Genomic DNA, 21,876 nt, shown 5'->3' with positions numbered 1-21,876 from the left:
TATAATGAGTAAACCCCAGGGTGACAGTGTCCCTCGTTGCTCAGCCTAAATAATATTCAATATAAAATATGAAACTTTCATCCCAGTTATTAGCTATTATCAAGACTGTAAATGGAATTGAACTTCCAGGAGCCCTTAACATCACCTCTCTGCTGCGTATTTACAAACACTGCTCACTTTTCAACAGCGGTTTTATTGCACCAAAGCACCTTCAACTCCAAACACTCCAACATCATCTCTCAATCCATCAAATAAACACCATGATTATAATATTGCACCAAAAATGTAAATCAAGTCATTTTGACCCACGTAGCAGCGCCGAATCCTATCACATGATAATGTAGAGCAGCACCCAGCTGACAATAATAACAGTAATAATCCAGTCCAGCCATCTTCCCACGTCCAGTCCTTCCAGTATCCAAGCTCTAAACGCGAGCTGCCACCGTCCAGCAGAGGCTCCGGGTCTATGCAACCCTGAAACAACATAGTAAGAAGAGTCAGGATTTATACCACAGGCTCCATAATAAACAAACACCTGCGTAAAGTGGCTTTATGCTCTGTGTGTTCTTAAAAATCAGAAAAAGTTGGGACAGCATGAAAAAAAAAAAAGCAAATAAAAGTAAAATGTAGTCTTTCGCACATTTACTTTGACTTTTATGTGTTGATATACATCCATTCCTGCGTTTCAGGCCTACAACACACTCCAAAAATCTAAATAATGATGTGATTTAGAACAGGTGCTTATAAAAATGTCATTTACACGTCTGTGATGCAGCATTCATGCAGAAAAGTACATTGAGATCTTAGAGCAACATGTGCTCCTTCAAGACGTCGACTTTTTCAGGGACGTCCAGCAAAAGACGATGCAAATCCACCTGCTGCACACATTACAAACACTGGCGTAACTAGGAGCTCATGGGTCCCAGTGCAAACAAAAATGTTGGGCCCCTTCAACAAATTTCATATATATATATATATATATATGAAATATACCTGCTTTCACCCTGTTCTTCAATGGTCAGGACCCCCACAGGACCACCACAGAGCAGGTATTATTTAGGTGGTGGATCATTCTCAGCACTGCAGTGACACTGACATGGTGGTGGTGTGTTAGTGTGTGTTGTGCTGGTATGAGTGGATCAGACACAGCAACGCTGCTGGAGTTTTTAAACACCTCACTGTCACTGCTGGACTGAGAATAGTCCACCAACCAAAAATATCCAGCCAACAGCGCCCCGTGGGCAGCGTCCTGTGACCACGGATGAGGGTCTAGAAGATGACCGACTCAAAAACAGTTTAGTCAGGACTTTAATGAGCGTTACAACACTCCAGCACTCCACGCTCCAGCACCCGAACTTCAATACTGGGACCATACGGCAAGTCTCATATACAAAACTAACTAACTGCAGAACGTCTGAACGCACATGTACGTATAAACCGGGTGCTGCATTCTGATTGGCTGAGCTGAATGTCACTCACAAATCACAGCTACAATATTGTAATATAATAATAACGACCTGGCGAGTGAGGCCAATGGGGAGGCAGTGCGGTGGGGGGTTGAGTTCATGCCGTGGAGGGGCCCCCCAGCCATGGGCCCCAGTGCACCTGCCCCCCCTGCTCCCCGGTAGTTACGCCCCTGATTACAAAGGCATGGCTGTGGAAGAAGAGGGTACGGCTACTGGACTGGCCTGCCTGCAGTCCTGACCTGTCCCCAGTAGAGAACGTGTGGAGAATTTTGAGACAAAATAAAAGAGACGACGAGCCCATACTGTTGCACATCTTAAGACGTGTTTGCAGGAAGAACGACACAAAATAAAAGCTCAAACACTAAATCACTCGGTGAGAAGGGATGGCAACATTAGGAAAAGGTAAATGCTTTACTGTCCCAACGTTTTTGGAATGTGTTGCAGGTCTGAAATGCAGGAATGGATGTTTATTAATAAATGAAAGAAAGTTGAGCAGATAAAACACGAAATATCTCAGGTTCATCCTGTCTGACATCAAATAAAAGTCAAAGTAAAAGTAAGAAACTCTGTGTTTTTCTTTATTTGGATTTATTTTCATACCGTCCCAACTTTTTCTGATTTGAAATTGTAGAACACATGAGCTGAGAACATCTCCAGACCGAGACGGAATCTATTAGTATTAATATTAGGATGAAAAAGCACTTAACAAACACCACCATTCTACTTTCTATCCTTAATAGCATGGCAGCGATCTAATGAGTGGGTAACGAGTGGCTCTACTGGGCTCTTTAGTGCCACTGCAATCAGTAAAACGAAGCTCATAACATTTGAACACATTTTGAGCTTGTGCCAATCGACCAGCCGAGGAAGGCGCAGCGTGACGTAGGATCATGATTGCGCACGAGAATCGTACAGCTTAACGTCGGATTCATTATCATCCACTCACATTCACTCGACAATCGACAGGACAGTCCGGACCCTGATTGGACAAACACGGTTCAGTTTGATTTAAATAAGTCAGGAGGCTGTTTTTCATGTTTTGCCACCACTTTACCCACTTTATCACTGGGCGCGATGCAGTAACCCATCCGGAAAGGACGCCAATCGATTGCAGGGCTAATTATTTCATATTACACATACTAGGTTTCATGTTAGGTTAAATTCTTCACAGTATCTGTGCATTAAAATGTGTATGTCTGCCAACTTACTATTTATTTATTTATTTATTTACCCACCCACCCCCTCCCTTTTTACCCAATCCAGTCATTGCCCATTAGAGCTTATATCTCTCTCTTGTTGCTGCCACCACCCTAACTCCCAGTCGAGGAGACACGAGTCAGTCACATGTCTGTGCAGGCACTCGACCAGCAGGGGTATCCAAACATCGCTGAGACCCAGGTTTGAATCTCAGAGAGCCTCAGCATGCACGGAAAACCTAGTGGCTCATCAGACTGTAGGAGTCGCTGTTGCAGCGGCTTCCCTCCCTCAGACATGGCCAACTTTACAAGCTCATGGTCAGGTGTCCGAATACTTTTGGGCACATAGTGTAAGTTCCATCAGACTTTTAGTTTTTTTTAGAGATAAAGGCTGTGTTCGAAAACCTATTCTAATAAGACCTGGCGCTCATAAGGCAGATTATTTAGACGCTCTACTTATACAGGGATACACCGATTACGTCACCGCAGTTTTAGCTTACTAAGCTAACACAGTTGGCTGAGGTGGCACACGCCAGCTTACGTCTCCCTCTGTGTACCGAAAGTGGTTAAACTGCCCGTGACGAGCCCGAATTTACAAATAAACGACACTTGTGAGCCTTTATACAAATAAAAAAAGAACTCTGTTGGTTGCTTCACATTTGTCGTGCCGCACTGAATGCTGGGATTGCCTTCAGCGCTGAGGAGGCGTCGGACGCTCCCTCGTTACTCAGTCAGATCATCACTCGGAATTAAGGCGCCTCAGTAGGAGCATTTTAAGGGATCTAAGGATTTAGACACGCCCTCTTCTCAGGGGTGTAGGATGACGTAAAATGCGTCTGTGTAGAGAGAGCGCTCGGTTTTCAGGTGATGTAATAAAACAAGTACATTCATTCATTCATTCATTTTCTTATCCGCTTATCCAATCAGGGTCATGAGGGGGTGCTGGAGCCTATGCCAGCTTTTCAATGGGCGCAAGGCACACAGTAACACCCTGGACGGGACGACAGTCCATCGCAGGGCAGACACACACACACACATACACCCATTCACCTATAGGGCAATTCAGTCTCCAATTAACCTGACTGCATGTTTTTGGACTGTGGGAGGAAACCCACGCAGATACGGGGAGAACATGCAAACTCCGCACAGAAAGGACCCGGACCGCCCCTCGGGATGGAACCCAGGACCTTCTTGCTGTGAGGCGACAGTGCTACCCACCGGGCCACCGTGCCGCCCTTAAAGCAAGTACGGTGTGTGTGAAATAACAAACCCCATAACATGTGCAGGTGCTTTGGACAGTTGGGCAGAGGCCATTTGGAATAGTTGGCGTTCTGGAACGTCTTCTTTCTGGAGCGGTAATCTCTGGGGAAGTAAGTGCTGACTCTCCGGTGAAGCTCTGAAACACAACGACATCCTCAGTACGTCTGTCGGCCGTCACACTCTGGTACTGACCGTTAATGCGGGCACAAAACAGTAAAACCGTGAGCTGTATCGACCTTCTTGGAAGAGGACGTGCGATACGAGGGTCCTGCACAGCGGGCAGGGGGTTCTGTCCGACCGGTTCTTGGCCAGAGTCCTCAGACAGGGCTCACAGAACACATGGCTGCAGGGCTGGCACATGTACGGCTTGTAGTAGACGTCCAGACACACGGCGCAGGTATAGCCTTCCTTCTGGTCATCGTCACTGCCCGTCAGATTCCCGTCTTCATCCTGAAATACAGACAGATGGCACTTACAGAAACATTCCCCTAACATATAGGCCAATTTTGATAACACATACACTATATGGCCAAAAGTATTTGGACACCTGAACAAGCTTGTTGGACAGCCTATTTTATTTTTACATTGATCTCTATGTGATCTTTTCAGCTAGAACACCAGTACCCATTTTGGAATTTGTGCCCATTCAGTCAAAAGATTTTACATTTGTACACCTGGGCACTGATGTTAGTCAAAAAAGCCTCAGCTGAGGCACCCAGGTGGCGTAGCAGGTTATTCTGCTAGCACACCAGCGCCGAGATTCTAAACCCCTTGGTACAAAACTCGGCATTGCCACCGGTCAGCTGGGCATAATCGACACGTTTCTGCTATGGCGGGATGACCGGACTATGTAGGTGGGGTCTTCAGACGCTGTGTAAGGAGGACCCTGATTGGCAGATAGAGAGGCACAGTGCAGAATGAATGGGTGAAAAAGGGTTCCACTAAGGGCTGCGTGCGGGTCGGAGGTGGCGTGAGCAGCGATATACCCACCTCGACTGCAAATCAGGGATCTACCAGTAGCAAACTGACTACACTAAATTGGGAGAAAATGCATAAATCAAATAGAAAAAAAAACAAAGAAAGTTGTTCCAGTTCATTCCAAAGCTGTTCAACTGAGCTTTTCTTTACATCTTTATAAAGCTTGATTGTTCACAAGTCACAAAATACGAGTCCGAGTCAAGTCACGAGTCAATATAAACTACACAAAACATATATTGGAAATGTAGCATAGAAATAAAGAAATAATCTGTAAGTTCAGATAAAACAGCAACAGATTAGCGAGAGTATTTTACCGTTTTACTTCGTGCCTTTACTTTCCTAGGTACCAGTTAAAAGCTTAAACTGACGTTTTGTTTTCACTGCAAATTACAGCACAGCGGGCAAAATCCAAAACACAGCAAAATATCCATAATACTGCTTACCTTAGCTTCTGTTCTTCCACATGCTATTACATTTATAAGCGTGTTTTCCATTAGGAATAGAATCCTAAAACACGAACTCATCTGTGTGACGCAAACTGAATAAATGCAAATAACAGCATTTCTTACTAACAATTACAATCAGAAGCTCTGAGTGGTTCAGAAAGCGGCTCTTACACAATCATTAGCGCTAATTCTGTAGGAGCGTTCCATTCACATCATCTGTTACTGTGAAGTGCACTACGTAGGGTATTCCACCATTTTAAGTAGGGAGCGACGCTTCATCACTACGCCGGAAGCTGGCTGGAACATTTACTCATTGCGTGCGTTGCGGTTTAAAATGGCCGGAGCGTTATTAATATTACAGAGCAGAAAATGACACGATCAGAATGATGTCGGATCATATATATATATACAGTGTATCACAAAAGTGAGTACACCCCTCACATTTCTGCAGATATTTAAGTATATCTTTTCATGGGACAACACTGACAAAATGACACTTTGACACAATGAAAAGTAGTCTGTGTGCAGCTTATATAACAGTGTAAATTTATTCTTCCCTCAAAATAACTCAATATACAGCCATTAATGTCTAAACCACCGGCAACAAAAGTGAGTACACCCCTAAGAGACTACACCCCTAAATGTCCAAATTGAGCACTGCTTGTCATTTTCCCTCCAAAATGTCATGTGACTCGTTAGTGTTACTAGGTCTCAGGTGTGCATAGGGAGCAGGCGTGTTCAATTTAGTAGTACAGCTCTCACACTCTCTCATACTGGTCACTGAAAGTTCCAACATGGCACCTCATGGCAAAGAACTCTCTGAGGATCTTAAAAGACGAATTGTTGCGCTACATGAAGATGGCCAAGGCTACAAGAAGATTGCCAACACCCTGAAACTGAGCTGCAGCACAGTGGCTAAGATCATCCAGCGTTTTAAAAGAGCAGGGTCCACTCAGAACAGACCTCGCATTGGTCGTCCAAAGAAGCTGAGTGCACGTGCTCAGCGTCACATCCAACTGCTGTCTTTGAAAGATAGGCGCAGGAGTGCTGTCAGCATTGCTGCAGAGATTGAAAAGGTGGGGGGTCAGCCTGTCAGTGCTCAGACCATACGCCGCACACTACATCAAATTGGTCTGCATGGCTCTCACCCCAGAAGGAAGCCTCTTCTGAAGTCTCTACACAAGAAAGCCCGCAAACAGTTTGCTGAAGACATGTCAACAAAGGACATGGATTACTGGAACCATGTCCTATGGTCTGATGAGACCAAGATTAATTTGTTTGGTTCAGATGGTCTCAAGCATGTGTGGCGGCAATCAGGTGAGGAGTACAAAGATAAGTGTGTCATGCCTACAGTCAAGCATGGTGGTGGGAATGCCATGGTCTGGGGCTGCATGAGTGCAGCAGGTGTTGGGGAGTTACATTTCATTGAGGGACACATGAACTCCAATATGTACTGTGAAATACTGAAGCATAGCATGATCCCCTCCCTCCGGAAACTGGGTCGCAGGGCAGTGTTCCAGCATGATAATGACCCCAAACACGCCTCTAAGACGACCACTGCTTTATTGAAGAGGCTGAGGGTAAAGGTGATGGACTGGCCAAGCATGTCTCCAGACCTAAACCCAATAGAACATCTTTGGGGCATCCTCAAGCGGAAGGTGGAGGAGCGCAAAGTCTCGAATATCCGCCAGCTCCGTAATGTCGTCATGGAGGAGTGGAAAAGCATTCCAGTGGCAACCTGTGAAGCGCTGGTAAACGCCATGCCCAGGAGAGTTAAGACAGTTCTGGGAAATAATGGTGGCCACACAAAATATTGACACTTCAGGAACTTTCACTAAGGGGTGTACTCACTTTTGTTGTCGGTGGTTTAGACATTAATGGCTGTATATTGAGTTATTTTGAGGGAAGAATAAATTTACACTGTTATATAAGCTGCACACAGACTACTTTTCATTGTGTCAAAGTGTCATTTTGTCAGTGTTGTCCCATGAAAAGATATACTTAAATATCTGCAGAAATGTGAGGGGTGTACTCACTTTTGTGATACACTGTATATAATTGTCACACGTAACTAATGTTGCTGACTTTTGTTGTCCACGAGTCATTTTTTGCGAGTCACGAGTCGAGTCCGAGTCATTTGAAACGAGTCGGAGTCTGAAGTCGCTGTGTGTGCGACTTACGTGCGACTCGGACTCGAGTCCCCATCTCTGGTGCACAGGGGCGGAGTCATGCTGGAACTGGAAAGGGCCTTCCCTAAACAGTTTCCGCAAAGCCGGACGCATGTAATTTTCTTTATATAATTGATTTATTACACCTGTTAGCAACTGTTGAGACTGAAAGATAAATTAAAAAAGCTAGAAGGGGTGTCCCAATACTTTTGTCCAAATATGGTCACTATAGTTCCACTATCTTTTACCTGTTCCTTCTCCTCCAGCTGTCTCTGCATCCAGCGCTCTTTCTTCCTCTGCTTCCTTCTAAGGCTCTTCATGCGATTCTTCTCCCTCTTGGTCATCGTCAGCACTGATCCGGAGCTGAACTCGCTCTGTGGTTCCTGTTCCTGCGTTCCTGTGCGCCGAGGCGATGCCCTCAGTCCACTCTCTACGTTCTCCAGACGTCCTGTTGGCTCGGGTCCGTTATGTTCCGCGACGGACGCGTGGCTCCGTGGTTCTTCACCTAACTCCTGAGGAGCCGCCGTCCTCAGAAGCTGCAGTTCCTCATCTGTTGGAATGTGAGGCGCGTGTGGCAATAAGGGAGGGTTACTGCACCGAGTGGCTTGTGTCTGTGGAAAGTTCTCGTCTGCCGGCGCTCTGAGCACTTTGTCTTTACACTCTGCACGTCCAGCAGCCACGCCCGGTCTGCTCGGGTGGACGGGACGCTTGAAACCCAGATCGACTCTGCTTTTGCTAAGATGCACGCTCGTATCGCGTCCGCAGGGGCATTTGGAACGGTTGAGAAAATTGAAACCTCCCAGACGAGCTCCACAGTGCTGACAGTTCAGTTTCCCTACTGTCCAGTGCACCTGTGAACAGAGCCGGACCGTGGTTAATCATCACAAAGCTTCTTAGCACCCTAAGTTATTAATATTGGGGAATATTAATAACCCCACACAGGCTTGCCTGGACTGTAGATAGGATCACAAAGTGAGTTCTAGGTACTCAAGCAGGGCAGTGGTAAGTTACACCAGCCTGCTAGGGGGGTGGTCGAGGCCCTGTGATGGATTGATGGACTGACCCTGAGCTTGTTAGACATCCCATTATAAATACATTATGGTATTAAAACAGAGTGACCTCTACAGTGTGTGAGATCATCTCAGCTATAGAACGTCTCCTGGAAAGGTCTCCCACAAGGTTTTAAACTATGTCTGTGGCAATTTGTGCCCATTCAGTCAACAGATGACAGCACTTGTGTAGCTGGACAGTGATGCTGGTCAGGGAAGTCTCAGTAGATGTTCCAGTTCATTCCACAGCTGCTGAATGGGGCCGAGGTCAGGGCTCTGTGCCCGGGCTTTTGTAATAGTAAAAGAATTCCAGCATAGCTATTGGCCAGCCAGGCATCTACAAAGACATGATTGGCTATGTCTGAGGAGGGGGGTGGCCGAAGCCCAGTGGTCGATTGACGCCCTGTCTAGGGTATTCCTGCCTTGCACCCAACGTTTTCCACCACAACCCTGACCAGCATAAACCGAGTAATGAAAAAGAAAACGTTTATATTGCAAATAAAGTGATGATATCTGGAGAAAACAATAAAACAGAACTAATAAACAATTTTAATGAACAAATTTATTGTTTATTTACTGATACACAAGTAGGGAACTTTACCTGATCTATAACTGTCAGGATCCAGTCAGGTGATGCATCATGATCCACGTGCCACACCGTACATTCGGCCATCAAATCATCTAATCCCTGCGGTCAAACACAGCAACATCTTCAGCATTTAATCACCACATCCTCTTACCACGGAGGCTTTTCACAACAGGGATCAGGACCGTTACAGTCATACGGTCGTGCTGTTTTTCAATTATACAGTTATTTATTATATACCATGTATTTGAAGATGAATGTATTTAAATTAACAGTAGATTTAACAGGAATGCAAATGTGGTGTAAATAGTTTTAGTGTTTGATGTTGCTCCAACTTGTATATACAGACTACACTGATCAGCCATAACATTAAAACCACCTCCTTGTTTTTGCACTCACTGTCCCTTTTATCAGCTCCACTTACCATATAGAAGCACTTTGTAGTTCTACAACTACTGACTGTAGTCCATCTATTTCTCTACATACTTTTTTAACCTGCTTTCACCCTGTTCGTCAATGGTCAATGTTGTGCTGGTATGAGTGGATCAGACACAGCAGCGCTGCTGGAGTTTTTAGATACCGTGTCCACTCACTGTCCACTCTATTACACACTCCTACCTAGTCGGTCCACCTTGTAGACGTAAAGTCAGAGACGATCGCTCATCTATTGCTGCTGTTTGAGTCGCTCATCTTCTAGACCTTCATCAGTGGTCACAGGACGCTGCCTAGAGGGCGCTGTTGGGTGGATATTTTTGGTTGGTGGACTATTCTCAGTCCAGCAGTGACAGTGAGGTGTTTAAAAACTCCAGCAGCGCTGCTGTGTCTGATCCACTCATACCAGCACAACACACACTAACACACCACCACCATGTCAGTGTCACTGCAGTGCTGAGAATCATCCACCACCTAAATAATACCTGCCCTGTGGTGGTCCTGTGGGGGTCCTGACCATTGAAGAACAGCAAGAAAGGGGGTAACAAAGCATGCAGAGAAACAGATGGACTACAGTCAGTAATTGTAGAACTACAAAGTGCTTCTATATGGTAAGTGGAGCTGATAAAATGGACAGTGAGTGTAGAAACAAGGAGGTGGTTTTAATGTTATGGCTGATCAGTGTACATGTGAACACAGACAGAAGAGAAATAAAACTACATATATTACTTCTGTAGTGGAGATAAATGTATAAACTGTAAAAAAATGTTGTGACTAGAACACATTAATTCAGCAATTGGGAGGGATGTCCCAATACTTTTATCCACATAGTGTAACTACACATGGAGTGAAGTACAGGTTCTAAATTTATAAGGGGCTGGTAAAGATCATTAAAAGGTACCCACAGAAAGCAGGCATGTCGAGTCTAAAACACATCTTCTGCATCTCCTGCACCGAAGGATCGAAAGTTCCTCTCGAATTCCTACACGGCCCGATGCTCCGGCCTGTAATGAAATATAAAAAAAAACACTTCAAACATCAGAACAAATCAGAGCACTGGATAGCCGGATGAGTCAAACTCTCATGAAAATGGGGAGAGCTTGTTACAAGATTTTATTTCAGAAAGAAAAAATGCCTTGAACTCAGATTACATCAGGTCTTACTTACGACTTTAACAAGCATTTGAAGGACATATTTTTGAATTTCAGGGGCAGCTGTAGCCTAGTGGTTAAGGTACTGGGCTAGTAATCAAAAGCTCACTGGTTCAAGCCCCACCACTGCCAGGTTGTCACTATTGGGCCCTTGAGCAAAGCCCTTAACCCTCAATTGCTTAGAGAATATACTGTATACTATCACAGTACTGTAAGTCGCTTCAGATAAAAGCGGGATCTTACTGTGTGGAGTTTGCATGTTCTCCCCGTCTGTGTGGGTTTCCTCCGGGAGCTCCGGTTTCCTCCCACAGTACAAAGACGTGCCAGGGACAGTGTTTGACGCTGAACTTGAACTGATGAATCTTGTGTATCCAATAACTACCACCAAAGGGAAAGACAAAATTCTCCATAGCTGGAACAACGAAAGACATTTTTAACCTAGAAAAAGCAGGAAAGCTTTTGAACTTCATTGCAATCACTAAATTAGAAGTACACATATCATAAACTACCTAGATTCTAGTAGGATAGACAGACAGACAGACAGACAGACAGACAGACAGACTGTAACATGAATTGTAGTATGATGAGCCAAGCATAGGAGGCAAGGAGGACAAAAGCTCAAGAGTCCCAGTTCCAACACCTTTAACTTTATTTGTCCACACACACACCAGGGATATTTACAACGTGTTATTATTTTAAAAGCAAAAGAACCACAGCTGGTCCACCCAGTAACTCCAGGCAGTTACTGATCTTATACATTTTAGGCCTCCTGCCATTCTTTCCTCCCCTTCCCCCCTTACTTCCTCCTGTTTTATCAAAAAGGTCCCTCCCCTCTAGGACCTAGCAGCCAATCCAGCTACAGCTGAAACTGGAGGGAACATTCTCAACAATTCCTAACAATTCTAATTTACAATTGATTCTATGCTTTCTCTCTGTTCAGGCACCTTCTACCCTGCAACGTCACGATCCCCGATACCCGGGCCATCCTCACCACAACAGGTAAGTATTTATTTATTTATACTATCTACCACATTAACTGGGTTAGCCCCTTTCCCCATTCATTACGACCAGACTTAGTGATGTGTAAGGTATCCTTACATCATCACACAGACAGACAGACAGACAGACAGACAGACAGACAGATAGACACAGATACAGACAGACAGACAGACTTGATAGACAGATTAGATACATAGACAGACAGATTAGATAGATAGATACAGATACAGACAGACAGACTAGATAGATAGACAGACAGACAGACAGATTAGATAGACAGACAGACAGACAGACAGACTAGATAGATAGATAGATAGATAGATAGATAGATAGATAGATAGATAGATAGACAGATTAGATAGATAGACAGACAGACAGACAGACAGATTAGATAGACAGATAAGATAGATAGACAGATTAGATACATAGACAGACAGACATATTAGATAGACAGATTAGATACATAGACAGACAGACAGATTAGATAGATACAGATACAGACAGACAGACTAGATAGATAGACAGACAGACAGATTAGATAGATAGACAGACAGACAAGATAGATAGACAGACAGACAGACAGATTAGATAGATAGACAGACAGATTAGATAGATAGATAGATAGATAGATAGACAGACAGACAGACAGATTAGATAGATAGACAGACTAGATAGATAGATAGATAGATAGATAGATAGATAGATAGATAGATAGATAGACAGATTAGATAGACAGATAGACAGACAGATTAGATAGATAGACAGATTAGATACATAGACAGACAGACAGATTCACGTTACCTGACATGACGTTAAAATCATAATAAATAAACACACAAACTCCTGTATCCTGTATTCAACACTGCTCGTGTTAACAGTAATCCGCACACAGCTGCCTGATCCAACATCTACATAAATCTTTAAAATATTATCAGAAACGTAAAAATCAACAATGTGCCGCCGGGTTTATTTTATGTATTGATCCGCAATATAAATAAAGTGGACATTTTATAGTAAAAATCATCATTTTTTTATGACACATTAAGACCGTACGGAATACCGTGACGCCACTAAATTTACTGTTAAACTTCACCGAGTTTTGACGTTGAACTTGAACTGTTGAATCCTGTGTAACCAGTAACTACCTGTCCTGTCATGAACGGAACCAAAGTTTTGAACATGATTATTAAAATCCTAATAAATAAACACACAAACTCCTGTATCCTGTATTCAACACTGCTCGTGTTAACAGTAATCCGCACACAGCTGCCTGATCCAACATCTACATAAATCTTTAAAACATGGATACAAACGTAAAGATTCACAATGTGCCGCCGGGTTTTGTTTGATTTATTCATCTGCAAAATAAAAAAAAAGTGGATATTTTATAATAACATTTAATTTTATGACACATTAAGACCGTGAAGCCGCTTTATTTACTATTAAACTTCACAGAGGTCACGTGTACGGAACACTGTTACGGCACTTTTTAGCACAACAAAACTTAATGATGTGTCATCACGTACTATTATAGTTAAAGTCTTGACCTTATAGTATTTATAACAGTTTAAACAGACTGATTATTTATTACACTTTTGCTAAAATTATTTTCTTAAAGTTACATTGAAGTTGCGACCTGGCTAATACAACACTCGGCTAAATGTCAATATTGACTAAAATCGATCAGCTATTTTAAACAATTTATTCTCAGCAACAGTTTCGATTATTAATTAATAACTTAATGTACATAAAAATATATTTAAATACCGTATAAGAACAGGCCATTGTTCCGATCAGTGTGAGGAAACTGCTGGATGCTAGTGAAGCTAAACTGGCATCAGCTAAAAACAAACAGCACGCGAAGCGCTTTCTGTGACAGTGGCCGCTCAGGGTCAAAACGCGTTTTAAAATACTCAAATTTAAAAATTAAAATTAAAACGCGTTTTAAAACTCATCGAGCACTGTTTGGAGTTTTTTTGTGAACACACACACACACACACAGACCTTGATTTTTGTACACACTTAATTGTGGTTATGAACATACACCTCACTTGCATGTCTTTGGACTGTGGGAGGAAACCCAGTCGGACACGGGGAGAACATGCTAACTCAACACAGAAAAGACCTGGACCAATCCATCTGGGAATCAAACCTTCTAGGACCTACCAGGACCTTCTAGCATTGTTTGGAGTTTTTGGTGAACACACACACACACACACACACACACTCAGACACCTTGATTTTTGTAATAGAAATGGTAATGTAAACATAATTATATACAGGTGTTTTTTCTATATTTGTTGAATAATGAATGATATATGTTTTTTTCTGTTAGTTTATGCTCTACAGGAAGGCCAAACAGGAGGTTTATGGGTGCCCTGAAGGAGGACATGCAGGTGGTAATGTTCAGGACAGTTTATTTATTTATTTAATAGGATTTTAACGTCAGGTTTTACACTTTGGTCACATTCATGACAGAACAGGTAGTTACTCATTACACAAGATTCATCAGTTCACACGTTTAATATCAAACACGGGGTGACTCGGTGGCTAAGTGGGTAGCACTGTCGCCTCACAGCAAGAAGGTCCTGGGTCCGATCCCCAGGTGGGGCAGTCTGGGTCCTTTCTGTGTGGACTGTGGAGTGCATGTTCTCCCCATGTCCGCGTGGGTTTCCTCCAGGTGCTCCGGTTCCTCCCACAGTCCAAAGACGTGCAAGTGAGGTGAATTGGAGATACAAAACTGTCCATGACTGTGTTTGATATTAAACTTGAACTGATGAATCTTGTGTAATGAGTAACTACCGTTCCTGTCATGAATGTAACCAAAGTGTAAAACATGACGTTAAAATCCTAATAAACAAAAAATATCAAACACAGTCATGGACAATTTTGTATCTCCAATTTACCTCACTTGCACGTCTTTGGACTGTGGGAGAAAAGCGGAGCTCCCGGAGGAAACCCACTCAGACACGGGGAGAACATGCAAACTCAACACTGAAAGGACCCGGACCTCTCCACCTGGGGATCACACCCAGGACCTTCTTGCTACCAAGCCACCTAAGCACTCAAGCTGACATGCACTTAGTAATGCTCTTATTTAAAAGAAAAAAAAAAACACTGGTTCTAACAGGGTTTCAGCAGATTTGCACTTTATTAATCTCGAAAGGAAATTAAGGCCTCAGTAGCAAGTTACATAAATCAAAGTCAAAAAGTAAGTAATAGTAAGTAATAGTACACACTACAGAGATTCACATTATACAAAAAAGTATCTGTATAACCACAACACTCAGACAACACACAACAACTACAGGACCTGAGGGTACACATGGTACATGTGGTACATATGGAGGTGTTATTTCAGTTAACATTGCGAGGCTAGTATAGATTATAAGTCACAGTTGTAAGATATAAATTATGAAGTAAATTATAAAATGAATTTAAAGTGAATTATAAAGTGAACCACAGTGCAAATGTAAGAAAAAGTAAGAAAATGTGCAGATTTATGTACATAAGGTGCGGATGTGCCTGTGTGCACATGAGTGCCCACAAATGTGAACACACACATGCTCACCCACATACATAGATTATTGTACATGTACATGTGCCACAATTCTGTTACATTCATTCCTCAGACTTGTCTTCTTAAATTAGAATAAGTTAATAATGTTCACTATGGAAGCACTTTTGTAAGTCGCTCTGGATAAGAGCGTCTGCTAAATGCCAAAAATGTAAATGTAAAAGTAATGTAAGCAGCCGATAGAAGAAGTAGTTCACATCTCAACATTAATCTACGTAAAACAGTCAGAGTGCTTTTAGTGGACGGTTGTTATAGGGTCATAAAAATCAGTTGTTAAAGGTTCATGAAAAATTTGAAACCCTCGAAAAAGGGTATCTGTCCAAATAGGCTGGACAGCCACTGCCCTACTGTCCATGTTAGTTCTAATCACAATGCACTATGAGAGCTTTAAATCTGACCTTCCGGTAAGAAAATGTCTGATTTGACAGTCCTGTTGACTGGGGTACATTTTTCAATCGCTCTGGTTCTGGATCATTTTCATTAGAGAGGGTTTACAGAACACATGGCTGCAGAGCTGGCACATGAATGACCAAGAGCACACAGCTTTCAATTTATATTCATCTTATCTGGAATTGAAGGTTGTACATCCAGTACATCCCGTTGTGGAACAGGAAATGTCTGGTTTTATAACAGTGGGTTGTTACCAGTAACTGTAATTGTCATGACATTTTATATAATATCAATGTCATTTCAGCTTGTCATGTGCTAACGAGCTGTCATGATGATTATGTAGGATGTTATGAAGGTGTGAAGGATTTTCCTCTGGTTGCAAGCTGTAGTTTATGTGGTAGTTGTGTATTGTTATTTCATGTAAAGTAATTGATTTATTTCCAATCTTTATATTCATATGTAGATATAACTAAGGGTGTCACAGTATTAGTTTTAGTAAAAGCTCTGTCTCGTGTATTGACATTAATAGGTGTTGCTTATTTTGGTGTAAATTTGTGATCAACTCACTGAACCTGATTAATATTAATGCAGCTACAAGTAAGGAATAATCAACTTATATGACTTATTTAATGATGCTTTAAAAATACACCTACATTATGGACGCTTGGGTGGTGTAGTGGTCTATTAAGCTGGCCCAACACCTTTGAGAACTGATTTGAATGTCAGTGGTGGTGCTACACAGACATGCTTAGAGTTGTTGTGGGTTCGGATTCACCGGGAACCAAACAAAAGATGAAATTCCTGCCACATGTGTTATTGAGTCAGTGCTTATTGAAGGACTCAAGAATCTGACAAGATCTTATCAACAGCTAAACTGTCGTCAACTTACAGTGAGAAATGAAACAAAGATGTTTGTCATGTCCTGCTAAACTTAAACAGTTTATAATAATAATAAACATGAAAAACTATATTATCTCTGAAATGTTATTAAAAATAAGTGGTCATTGTAGAAAGTCGAAAACAACCCAGGTATCAGCATGAAATGTTTTCAAATGAATAACTTGGGGCGTTAGCTAAACGTTAACATTAGCCTTCTCACTGTGCATTTTGAATACTTAGTAATGCTTGTTAAGACTGGTACAATTGCTTAGTTTATAGTGCTGTTATTGTGCTGACCTGCACTTTAATAAACTTATGACTTTTAATGATTTTAGGTTTACAGATAATATTACTTAGAAATGAACATAGAGAAGTTTGTAAATGCTTTTAACATCTCTTACGAGACAATTCACCTTTGATGACATATCTATACACATATCTGTACACATGAATTAAATGTGGACGTTAACCTGCATGTTACACTTAAAATACTGGAGGTCCAAAATGTTCTTTTAAATAATAGGTTATATGTGTGCTTTAAACCACCTAAGCCCACCAACAACCCAGGTAAAACCCTGCATTTGTGCCATCGTGTTTATTTATTGTAGCATTTAAAAATTAAAATAAAAACAGGTTTTTTTTATTCCAGGAAAATGGCCACACGTCAAGGAGGGCTGCTGAGGTAGAGAGAGTCTCAGTGTATTTGCCTTCATTCACATCAGCACAAAAGGATGGGTCGCCCATATTCAAGTTTATAATAGTGGCAACAAGTTTGACGTTTAGTACACTGCTCCACAACCAGATTCACACAACGTCAATGTTTTTGTAGCCCATATCCTAAATCAATTAAAGTAAGTGCTAGACTTTTTTATTAAAATGTATTGTGTTGGAAATATATTTGTGTAAAAATGTATTGTGGAACAACTCGCTTTTTTCAATTCTGGTGCTGACAATATCTATTCATTCGTCCACCTTTGTGCCCACTCGCCCACCTCTGTATGCTTAAAGCCCTGACTGTTATCACATTTTGTTGGGTGTGTTCACCTGAGCTACTTTGCAAAATAGATGTACTGCAGCATAAAATAAAGAAGTTAAAGAGAGAGAACATCTGTCTGAGGCCGTGCGTGAAGGTAAGTCATGTTTTTCAGCAATAAATATTTTGTGCACCATAAAAATTAATGCTGAGATCACAAAAGTTTATATATCTCTTGCAATATACTGACCACTCAAACAACAGATTATCTTTAAAAATAACATTATCTTTGAAAATAACGATAATTGTCCCTTTAACTCCTGCTTAGGCTCAATCAATGTTGTGACCATAAAAGTATTTCTTTTCCTTTTAAAGATCTTTTTTCAGTTGCTGCTACTATTAAAAAAACATTCATAGAGTTCAATACCATATTGCAGCCAACAGAGTTGTACCAAGAGACTGTAAGAAAAGTGCTCTTCTCAAGTGAAAGATTTAATCTGACCATTCAAACCAGCTGCTGACTCACAATCAGAGCCATAACAGGTAAGTTTATAGTTCCTCACATTAGAGTGTTTGCACAAGTGAGAGTGGTGATACATTCTTAATAATATGGGTGAGCAAGAACAACATCTGGTTATATGGACTGTACTCTGCTAGATGTGAACATTTAGATGGAACAGTACTTGAGCTGCAAATGATGACGTTTCTCAAGTCCATAAGAATGCAAGTACAGAGAAGAGCACAGATTGAGGAAGCAACCAATAGCTGATCTGTTGCTGCACAGTTTGTGTAAGTCATCCTCTAGTCCTTCATCAGTGCAAAAGCAGATTTTTATTCATAACTTCAATAGCATTTAAAGTATTCAGCAAATTAATAACTTCAATAGCTTTTAAAATATGCATCAAATTGCTCCAATCTATCAAGTGTAACCCACATTACATACTACAACTCTTATACTGACACTTTTACCCTTTATTACATAATAAAAAACATAAAAAATAGAGTTTTATTTATAACTTCAATAGCATTTAAAGTATTCAGCATATTAATAACTTCAATAGCTTTCAAATTATTCATAAAATTGCTTCAAAACAAGTTGTATTTTATCATGTGTAACCCACATTACATACTACAACTCTTATACTGACACTTTTACCCTTTATTACATAATAAATAACAGATTTTTATTCATAAATTCAATAGCATTTAAAGTATTCAGCATATTAATTTTCTCAAAAGTTTTTAAATTATTTATCAAATTGCTCCAAATTATTTGGATTTTATCAAGTGTAACCCACATTACATACTACAACTCTTATACTGATACTTTTACCTGGTGGACTATTCTCAGTAAAAAGAAGATTAATTAGATAAAAACATTAACACTAAATTTGTCTTTTTTTCCCTCGTAGCTTTTTAATGTGACATATGTCCTACATTTGTCTGACTAGTTTATAATCCTAAACTAACGTGTCTGCACAAAACAAAAATGCTTCACATGTAGGGTTGCAACTAACGATTATTTTCCTAATCACTTGCTTAGTTGGATTATTTAAAATTCAAAAACAGAAACAATATTTACAAAAAAAACCAACAATATTTAAATAAATATTAAAACATGCACAACACTAGTATGATTTCCCTTCTTAATTTTGTTTTATCAAGCTGGCTGTTTAATTATTTTATGGCATATTAAATACCGCCATGTACCTCATGATATAATGCTATTTCATGATTTTCACTGTAAAATCACACATACGAGTAATTCAACCATTAAAAAAGAGCCACAGACACCTCTTGCACATTAAAGACTTAAATTAAATTAAAGACTGCAACATAACTTCAAGGAAGCTTTGTATTTTAGCTGCCCAGAATGACTTGGTTACAGTGTAAAATGTTTTACATGTACTGATAAATATGCAGAAATACTTAAAAAAACCCTCTTTGTTTACTTTGCAGGTGGAGAATGCAAAGATGCCCTGAATTACTACCTAACTTTATTTGGTTTTTTCCCTATTTTCCATTTATTCATTTACATTAGAATTAATATATATATTTTCTATTTTCCATTGATTAATTTAAATTAATTGCTTGATAATAATAATAATAATAACATGTAATAAATACAATATATTCTAACTAATTTTACTTCAGTTTATAATGGATAGAAAAATTGAGGGATTGTTCTTTTTTCATTTTTCGTTCATTCAATTGAATTTGATTAATGATGATAAAACATTTTTTAAATAAATATGTTTGCATTGATTTTGCCTCAGCTTATGTCAGTATTATCACATGAATTGTTTGAATTAGGCCATCATAGCAAATGTTATCAGAGTGATTCAGATATTTTTTTAATGAATGGTAATGTCTGAGGGGGTTGGGGGGGTTCAGGACTGTAGTATATTAGAATTGTATTTGGTGATATATAACTTTAAGTTAGTTAACGGTTAGAAGGTGGCAGTAAATACTTAATGACTATATAAGATAATGAGGGTAGAATTACTAAGTGAATGCACATGTAACGGGTTGGAAGCATGAATGTGTGTGTGTGTGTGTGTTTGTTTGTTTAGAATAAATGTGCAGAGTTAAACGGATTCTCTCTCTGCCTGCAATCTCCTTCATCCAATATATCACAGAGACAGAGGGATTAACATTGTCTTGGATTAACAGTATCTGTAGTTATGTTTAAAGTATTGTGGCGCCGGCGAGCAGGAAGGCGAGCGTCGGGGCCTCGAGTGAGCTCTCTCAGTGGTTTAAGACGTACGTACACTCATTCATGCACACATACATCCATACAACAGACAAACACATAAGCTGCCTATCCAGCTCTCACCGCAGCCACCCAGTCTCCCACACTGGGATACACGCTGACGGTAAGCCTGGATACCACGGCCGCAAGGCTTTCTGGGTATAGCCCTTGCCGGCTCCTCCCACTGACGCTACAGTATGTTAAAGTAACATTTAAAAATGTTTTAGGGTATGTTCTATAACTTGTATTAAATGTCTTGAGAATATTAAGAAAACTGACAAAAAAACTGACAAAATAACATTGAAGGAATGTTCTAATAAAACATTCATACAACCAAAATGGAATGTTAAGGGAACGTTCAGAGGACCTTATTTAATATGTTCTTAGAACATTCCAAGACAACGTTCCCAGAACGTTAAATTATGGTTGCAAATGAGGTTTAGGTAACGTTCTATGAACGTTTTCATAACTTTAAAAAAACGTTCTGAGAACATCAAGAAAACTGGACAAAATAACGTTGAGGGAACATTCCAATGCAACGTTCCCACAACCTAAATGGAACGTTTGGGGAACGTTCTCAGAACGTAATTTTGTTACCTGGGGTGTCTTTTTTTGCTTAAGGACATTGATTGTATATGCTTAATAATAACAATAAATATACAAAATGTAGGAATTTCACAATGAAATTTGAACAAAAATGTATACAATTAATTGTATTACTTAACTCTGTTACAGAACACCGTTATTAGATACTTGAGGTCTTTACACTCATGTAGTACTGATCAAATTAAAATAGCATTCTTTTTTGTGTCTGACGGAGTTGACATTAATCAAGTTATGAAGTGAAATAATGTCAATTTTGATAAAAATTGTATTAGGAAAAACCAGTTCCCTTTCACAGTTAATTAGTTAAAACCTTTGTCTATAAATATATCAATTTCAAATTGATGTAGTATTTTACTTTTAAATTGAAGAAATAAAATTCATTTGTCCCTTATCTCAAGAATCAGTGGTTTAATATTAAACTTGTGACCTGATGAATCTTGTGTAATGAGTAACTACCGTTTCTGTCATGAATGTAACCGAAAGGTGTAAAACATGACGTTAAAATCCTAATAAACAAACAAATTTCTGTATTTTAATTGTAATGAAATGCTTTTTCATGTTTCCAGCTCAGGTTTTCAGGTACAGCAGGTGGCAGCAGTCGCATGTTCAGGATTTTCAGAAGCCAAATGCAGAAACTTCGCTGTTTTGCTTTTTTAAAACAGCTAGCATTACTGTTAACATGCTAACGTGCTAACGCATCAACTAGCATTTCTTTAAATTGAGAAAACACACACACACACACACACACACACACCACGATATGTAGCACATTTACAGTAAACATAGACAGAACTGAACATTTTTAGACACTTTACTGCTACGTTATTTCTTTTTGTTTAAGGGAATGTATAGAAAACCAATTATCATATCTGCTATGAAAATATTCTAATATATGTTTGTTTGTTTGTTTGTTTATTAGGATTTTACCGTCATGTTTTACACTTTGGTTACGTTCATGACGGGAACGG

The 21,876-nt window shown here is 40.3% G+C and overlaps 1 protein-coding gene across 1 annotated transcript; it reads right to left on the bottom strand.

The window, feature by feature from the left end:
• Positions 1-173: 173 nt before the first annotated feature.
• Positions 174-13,561, bottom strand: rnf180b (ring finger protein 180b). Its single transcript, XM_063011607.1, has 7 exons — positions 13,499-13,561; positions 10,487-10,585; positions 9,165-9,251; positions 7,763-8,365; positions 4,159-4,372; positions 3,933-4,058; positions 174-474 (listed from the first exon to the last, which is right to left on the bottom strand). The coding sequence occupies exons 1-7, from the start codon at positions 13,514-13,516 to the stop codon at positions 329-331; spliced, it is 1,293 nt and encodes a 430-aa protein (XP_062867677.1). The 5' UTR covers positions 13,517-13,561; the 3' UTR covers positions 174-328.
• Positions 13,562-21,876: the final 8,315 nt, after the last annotated feature.

The sequence above is a fragment of the Trichomycterus rosablanca genome, chromosome 16 (genome assembly GCF_030014385.1).
Source record: "Trichomycterus rosablanca isolate fTriRos1 chromosome 16, fTriRos1.hap1, whole genome shotgun sequence".
Taxonomy (NCBI): domain Eukaryota; kingdom Metazoa; phylum Chordata; class Actinopteri; order Siluriformes; family Trichomycteridae; genus Trichomycterus; species Trichomycterus rosablanca.
This window is presented reverse-complemented; position numbering and strand designations above follow the sequence as displayed.

What these genes read in the sequence shown, in the direction of transcription:
- rnf180b (XM_063011607.1), bottom strand. An exon ending in ACTCGACATGCCTGCTTTCT is followed by an intron (nt 9,252 to 10,486) that starts GTGGGTACCTTT and finishes GTTTGACCGCAG; the next exon opens with GGATTAGATGATTTGATGGC. An exon ending in GCACGTCCTCTTCCAAGAAG is followed by an intron (nt 4,059 to 4,158) that starts GTCGATACAGCT and finishes GTTGTGTTTCAG; the next exon opens with AGCTTCACCGGAGAGTCAGC.